Genomic DNA, 7,790 nt, shown 5'->3' with positions numbered 1-7,790 from the left:
TGCAATTTTTAGGAGGGTACAAATAGCTCTCCTGCTTCCCCCACTCCCCCCTTCCCAACCAGGACACATATTAGCTGCAGCCAATCGGATTTCAGGTTTCCTCTGATGCTGCTGGGAAATATGCAACAGCAGACTGAGAATAATTTACATTTTTTTTTACCCTTCCTGGAATTGCATAGCTGAATACAGCAACTCTGTCCCCAGCAGACCAGATAATCTAGCACATTAAATTCACAGAAAATGGCTGATGGCTACTCTGCCCTTTGACATCTTTTACATTGCATAAAAAGGAATACATTATCCAGCTTCTTTATATGAAGCAATTATTTGTCAAACCAGATGTTTGACAGGAGGAGACCCCATTTTGGTAACAGCCATTCAGTTGGTCCATTCCTTTAGAAAAATGTATACCTCTATATAAATATGCAATGCATATTAAGCAGTGCAAAAAAAAAAAGAGGGACTGAACGCAATCTTATGCAACCACTTAAATAATCACTTGATTCTGTTACACCCCAAGTTGATGACAGTAATATGCATCATCCTGGTCACACTGTCCCGAACTGCATAGGAACGAAACCAACCCCAGCAGAAATCAAATCATGTGTCAAAACCGTTTATGTGCAAAGTAGTAACAAAATGCACGGGATTGCAGTAATACTTGTAATTGAAACCAGAGAGTACAGTTGACATTCATAAACTACTTGTACTGAGTTCTTGCGGTCTGAACCCTTGACTGGATTGTGTTTTTGGCATCGATTCCAATCCTGGGCATCTATTCTGCATGAACATAGAAACATAGAAGATAGGAGCAGGAGTAGGCCATTCGGCCCCTCAAGCCTGTTCTGCCATTTAATGAGATCATGGTTGATGATCCAAATTCAGTACCCTGTCCCTGCTTTCTCCAAGAAATATATCTAACTCTTTCTTGAATATATTTAATAAGTTGGCCTCAACTGCCTTGTGTGGTAGAGAATTCCACAGGTTCACCACTCTCTGGGTTAAGAAATTCCTCCTCATCTCAGTCCTAAATGGTTTACCCCTTATCCTTAGACTGTGACCCCTGGTTCTGGACTCTCCCGCCGTTAGAATTTTATAAGTTTCAATGAGATCCCCTCTCATTCTTCTAAACTCCAGCGAATATAATCCTAATTGACCCAATCTCTCTCCATATGTCATTCCTGCCATCCCAGGTATCAGCCTGGTGACTCTTCGCTGCACTCCCTCCATGGCAAGAACATCCTTCCTCAGATAAGGCGACCAAAACTGCACACAATACTCAAGGTGTGGTCTCACCAAGGCCCTGTGCAACTGCAAGACATCCTCCTGTACTCGAATCCTCTTGCTATGAAGGCCAACATACCATTTGCCTTCTTAACCGCCTGCTGCACCTGCATGCTTACCTGCAGTGACTGGTGCACAAGGACACCCAGGTCTCGTTGCACTTCCCCTTTTCCCAATCTATTGCCGTTCAGATAATAATCTGTCTTCCTGTTTTTGCCACCAAAGTGGATAACCTTGCATTTATCCACATTATACTGCATCTGCCCAATCACCCAACCTGTCCAAATCATACTGGAGTTTCTCTGCATCCTCCTTGGAGCACACACGCCCACCCAGCTTTGTGTCGTCTGTAAACTTGGAGATATTACATCTAGTTCCCTCGTCTAGATCATTTATATATATTGTGAATAGCTGGGGTCCTAGCACCGATCCCTGCGGTACCCCACTAGTCACTGCCTGCCACTCGGAAAAAGAGCCGTTTATTCCAACTCTTTGCTTCCTGTCTGCCAACCAGTTCTCTATCCAAGTCAGTACCTTACCCCCAATCCCATGTGCCTTAACTTTACACGCCAATCTCTCATGCAGGACCTTATCGAAAGCCTTCTGAAAGTCCAAATACACCACATCCACTGGTTCTCCCTTATCTATTCTACCAGTTACATCCTCAAAAAATTCCAGTAGATTAGTCAAGCATGATTTACCTTTTGTAAATCCATGTTGACTTTGTCCGATCCTGTCACTGTTTTCCAAGTGCTCTGCTATTACATCTTTTATAATGGACTCTAGCATTTTCCCCACTACCGATGTCAGGCTTACCGGTCTATAATTTCCTGTTTTCTCTCTACCACCTTTTTTAAATAGTGGAGTTACATTAGCTACCCTCCAATCCATGGGAACTATTCCAGAGCCTATAGAATTTTGGAATTTTAACTAATATATCTTTTTCTGTATTCCTGCAACTTGCACAATAACAAGTGCAGCAGCTTAAAATGTATTTAATGAAAGATCCCCCCCCCTTTAAATAAAGTTCCTTCTCGATGAAGACTACAATTCCCAGAATGCTTCCTCCTCCTGCAGGAAGAACGTGATGACACGCTGAGAAGTTTGGAGCTGGTGAACTCAGCTCCGGCCGAGCATGTAGCTGCAGCTCCGTAATTACCGAACAGCTTTTTTTTTGCAATTGCAAATCTTCTGCTGTTTGCAGCTTGCTTCCGAGCTGTGCAACCAGCCATTCCCTCTGCATTAGCTCGCAGCTGCAAGAAATCGCTCAGGATTCCCAGGTGGATGAAAATTGGGAGGCAGCAATCTTTTGCATCTTTGTTGCAAAGCTGAAAAGGCAAAGTCTTTTGTGATCCCCTCCCCCTCTCCCCTCCCAGCAGGGGGAAAAAAGAAAAAAAAATGTCGCTGTCAAAAGGAGGTAAGGTTTGCAGTTAAATGGGGCGATATTTGAGTAGAATGCAAAAAGACCTGTGCTTAATGCAAAATGCAATGGTGCACCTTGAGCTTTGCAATGTCAGTGCTAAGTTTCAAGGCTTGCAGAGCTGATTGCATTTCCTGTTTTAGCTGAACATACTGAATTTGCATTTTGCAGACAGGATCCTGAGGCTGGATTTTGCTGTTCAGCTGGTCACTGACGTATTTGCATTCCGATTACTGAGCTCAGGGTGCTTTTTTGCAAACCGATCGAGGTGCTAATATGTTACGTAAAGCAGGGCTCTCAAATAGGGTAGGGTAGGAGGGGAGGGGGGAAGCGTTTAAATGCGTTGCATTCATAAGCAGAGCTGCGCGCAACCGTAATTTGCATTGAGAGCGTTTCTTTTAAACACGTAATAAATGCACAAACTTAGCAGAAACGTGCAGTGCAGTTCGCCAAACCAAAAAAAAAGTGCAACACATGATTCGCAAATACAGGACTAAATTGCAAAAGTAATTTTCTAACTTGCAAAAAAAGAAGCGACTGGTATTTAGTAGGTTTTAATAAGGTTGTCGCAGCATATTTGAAATACATAAAGCTATTAATTATGCATTGCATTATGGAATTGTAAACGAGACCAAGTGTGCACCTTCATTGACTTTTAACGATCTGTGCATGCAATAATGTTCGAGAGATTATTCGCCGCTTTCAACACCGAGCGTATATTATTACATAGAACGAGTCACATCTGACCAACAGCATGCTAATATTAGACTAAGGCACTCTCACGTTTTCCAACTATAATAAAATCATGTTGTCTGGCGCAATGTGTGTGAATTGGCCATTTATCCCCTGCAATCCACAAAAGAATGGACGCATCTGTCGCCGCGCTATGAGAACGGGTTTAACAATGACCTCAGCCCCGGCCGCTCTATTGGTGCCCATTCACAATAGCAGGGTCCTGCCTCTGGACAGCCTTCCGAGTGAGCCTTTTAATCACAACTCACCTTTGACCATTTGAAAGTGACGCTTGCTTTGTATAGAGTTAAAAATAACAGAAAATGCTGGAAAAACTCAGCATGCAATAATGTGTTATTTCGGATTTCCAGCATCTGCAGTATTTTGCTATCGTACTTTGCATAGAGTTACCCACATTAATAAACCCAGACTTTTTTTTTACCCCCCTCTTAAAATTTGCGCTCATCAAGGCTCAGGATGTCAGTGAGGGGAATGGGACCCTTTTTGCTGCTGTTTTCAAGGGCTTGCATCGAGCTCCAAGTTAGCCAGAATGGGAAGAACAGTGAAGCACCCTTTACACAAGCCCCATGTTTGCCCCCATCCCCAGCCTGCAGCAGGCTGATGATCTTCATGACCAACTCCAGCAATTCTTTTCAAGTGAGACTTCACGCCAGATGCTGATGGCTTCGTGTTGACGGGGCTTTTTGCTTCAAGTCGCTTCAATTATGTGTGGAATCACTGGAGGGATGAGGAGGATATATTTCCCACTATTCAAAAATACATATTTTGGGATTGGTTATATTCTCCCTCCCTCTTTTTGCCTGCACTCCCCGTTTCAGAATTTCCTCAATTCTTACGGTGTGACTGAGCCCATTGCATCGACTCATCTTACTTTGGACCATTCGGAGAAGGGAGACTTACCCCATCAAAATTGAGTGAACTCAAACCCGGGTCTTATGACACTCCTGTGAAGGGCCTTGGGACGTTTTACTACGTTAAAGGTGCTAGATAAACACAAGTTGTTGTTGTCCTAGAGGTGAAAGACTGAGTTATCAGTATTGGAAGAGAGGGAGCTGCTGGGAGTGGTACCTATGATCAGTAAGAGTGATGTAACTTTCAGAACTATTTCAAGTATATAGAGCAGTATTTATTTTAAATCTTATTTTAAAATGATTATTTTAATTTGTGACACGTGGCTGATCTGTAACAGGCAGTGTTGAAACCACTGTCCAACCATTGCATTTATATAGCGTCTTTCACGCCCACAGGACTCCCAAAGCACTTCACAGCCAATTAAGTAATTTTGAAGTGTCGTCACTGTTGTAAGTGGGGCAAACATGTCAGCCAATTTGTACACAGTGAGGTTTCATAATCAGCAATGAGATAAATGGCCAGATAATCTGTTTTAGTGATGTAGGTTGAGGGATAAATCTTGACCAGTAAGCCTATATTTCTGAGTTAGCAAACTAGTGGTGTAATCGAGTTGATTATATCTTCCCCCAACCGATATTTGGAGTGATATCATTGAGCCTGGTGCATACCCCACTGGGAAATCCACCCAGGTGCTGTGCACAGGTACCACCTGCTCAGATTATCCACATTCAGTGGCCCTGGTAAGGTAGCTGCTAGAAATGAATTCATAATTTAATATATTTATTTTGGTGATAGAACTGTTTTAATACTTTTAATTCTGCTGCCAACATGTTGGAAGAATTCAAGGCTTTATTGAAAAAAATCAAATGGCTACGAAGCATCATGATTAATACCTCAATTTTTAAATATATAAAAAAAATTCGATGGTAAGTGTTGACTTTATCAGCAGAATATCTTGGCTGTATGAGAGCCCAGTGGTATTAAGGAACTGAATAGCATACTAATTCGTCTTTGGATAATGGTAGTGATGGTTGACATTAATTTAGCTTTCTCAGAATTTGGATTGCATTGGTACTTAGTGTGTAATATAAAATAAATACAAACTGATGCTCATGTTAATTATAATTTTTACACACTCTTTTTGAAGGAGACCTAATGATGAGTTTCCTCCAACTCCCGGAAACAATTACTTGATATATTTGTTTTCTCTGCTGTGGGTGCAGGGCAATCTTTACCCCAGAGTGAGCTGATTCATGCATCAAAACTGGAATTGGTTAGACATTATTATTTCTTATAAAGTACTAAAATCCTTCAGAACAATCCTGCTGAAGTGAGCTGTTCTGATCTATTTGCATCTGTGATTAGGGAACATGCAATGTTATGGTGCAGGCAGTTTATGGGCAGTTTATGGTTGTTCTATCAGCTACTGTTCCCATGTGAAAGCCCCCTTCAGATGGTAATGCTCCTTTCATTACACTTACTTATGCACTGGCATTACATTTGAAGGTCATCACTTTTTTTTAAAGCCCAAGGTATATTTCTATAAGGGGTTGGTCACGTCTAATATGACTGGGATCTTGAGTGTGATAACTGAAGTTTTTGAGGTTGGTTAGCATTAGACTAATGGTCAGAAATGTTTCCAAAATGGCTGATAATTGAGCTTGCTCAAAATGTAGTGTTTCACGCCTGCCTTGTTCTGTAATACGAAATAATTTATGTAGCTGGAATGGATGAATCTTGAAAATTGATGATGAAAATGGCACCATTTTTATGCGCCCCTTTTAAATTGCAGTTTCAAATTGGTCGTAAAAAATTACCAAGAATATGTATGTTGGCTAAGCCGAGGCATTCATTATTGCCATTGGATATGGGTTTCTTGGGTTAAATATGAAAAGATACCATTTAGTGGCACTTTATTATCTGATAGAATTGAACGCAGACGACTACAGTATATGCAAGAAAAGGTGGTCAGATGAAACATACGGAATTTGAATTGAATGCTCAGACTGTAAATAATGAAGGTTTTCCAGCGCTCTGGCCCACCACAATGTTGCCCTTCTCTCTCCAGTGACCTGATGTCTTGCACAGTGATTAGTTTTGATTGTGCACTCTTTATTAAAAAAAAAAATGTTTAGTTTTATTCTGGAGTAGAAATCCTGGTTTTTTTTTAAAAAAAGAAGCAACTTTAAAACAACACCAAAAAAACCTTTCAACTGACAACTCAACAGGAACGATAGCATGGTGGTAATTTCACTGGGTTAGTAATCCAGAGGCCTGGACTAATGATCTGGGGACATGAGTTCATATCCCACCACGGCAGCTGGGGAATTTAAATTCAGTTAATTAAATAAATCTGGAATAAAAAGCTAGTATCGGTAATGGTGACCATGAAACTATCGGATTGTTGTAAAAACCCATCTGGTTCACTAATGCCCTTTACCTGGTCTGGCCTATATGTGACTCCAGATCCACAGCAAGCCACTCAGTTGTAAAAAAAAACGCTATTGAAAAACAGTAAGAATAAAAAAAAATGGACTTGCGCCAACAACGACCCAGGATTTCTACTCCAAACAGCCTGACGGGTGTCGGCACAGTGGTATAGAGTTGGGAAGGAGTGGCCCTGGGAGTCCTCAACATTGACTCCGGACCCCATGAATTCTCATGTGCAAGGAAACCTCCTGATACCACCTACCGCTCTCCCTCAGCTGATGAATCAGTGCTCCTGAACACCACTTGGAAGAAGCACTGAGAGTAGCAAGGGCACAGAATATACTCTGGGTGGGGGATTTCAATGTTCCATCACCAAGAGTGGCTCAGTAGCACCCACTACTGACTGAGTCCTGAAGGACATAACTGCCAGTCTGGGCCTGTGACAGGTGGTGAGAGAACCAACACGAGGGAAAAACCTACTTGACCTTGACCTCACCAATCTACCTGTCGCATTGGTAGCAGTGACCACCGCACAGTCATTGCGGAGACAAAGTCCCGTCTTCACACTGAGAACACCCTCCATCGTGTTGTGTTGCACTACCACCGTGCCAAATGGGATAGATTCAGAACAGATCTAGCAGCTCAAAACTGGGCATCCATGAGGCGCTTTGGGCCTTCAGCAGCAGAATTGTATTCCAGCACAATCTGTAACCTCGGGGCCCGGCAGATCCATCAAGCCAGGGGACCAACCCTGGTTCAATAAGGAGTGTAGAAGAGCATGCCAGGAGCAGCACCAGGCCTACCTAAAAATGCAGTGCCAACCTGGGGAAACTGCAACACAGGACTACATGCATGCTAAAAAGCGGAAGCAGCATGCTATAGACAGAGCTAAGCGATCCCACAATCAACGGATCAGGTCAAAGCTCTGCAGTCCTGCCACATCCAGTCGTGAATGGTGGTGGACCATTAAACAATTAACGGGAGGAGGAGGCTCCAGGAATATCCCCAGCCTCGATGATGGTGGAGCCCAGCACATGAGTGCAAAAGACAA

General features: G+C 42.5%; 1 protein-coding gene across 3 annotated transcripts in view; it reads left to right on the top strand.

Moving 5' to 3' along the window:
• Positions 1-2,343: 2,343 nt before the first annotated feature.
• Positions 2,344-7,790, top strand: part of map2k6 (mitogen-activated protein kinase kinase 6) — a 164,473-nt gene continuing 159,026 nt past the window's right edge. For 2 of the 3 annotated variants that reach the window (XM_085963751.1, XM_085963750.1), the window contains exon 1: positions 2,344-2,706. In XM_085963751.1, coding sequence (XP_085819877.1) covers positions 2,683-2,706 — 24 coding nt within the window. In that variant the 5' untranslated portion in view covers positions 2,344-2,682. The remainder of the gene's footprint in view (positions 2,707-7,790) is intronic. The other variant, XM_085963752.1, reaches the window with a different exon arrangement.

The sequence above is a fragment of the Somniosus microcephalus genome, chromosome 21 (genome assembly GCF_052327205.1).
Source record: "Somniosus microcephalus isolate GS21.2 chromosome 21, FLI_Smic_1.0, whole genome shotgun sequence".
Lineage (NCBI taxonomy): Eukaryota > Metazoa > Chordata > Chondrichthyes > Squaliformes > Somniosidae > Somniosus > Somniosus microcephalus.
This window is presented reverse-complemented; position numbering and strand designations above follow the sequence as displayed.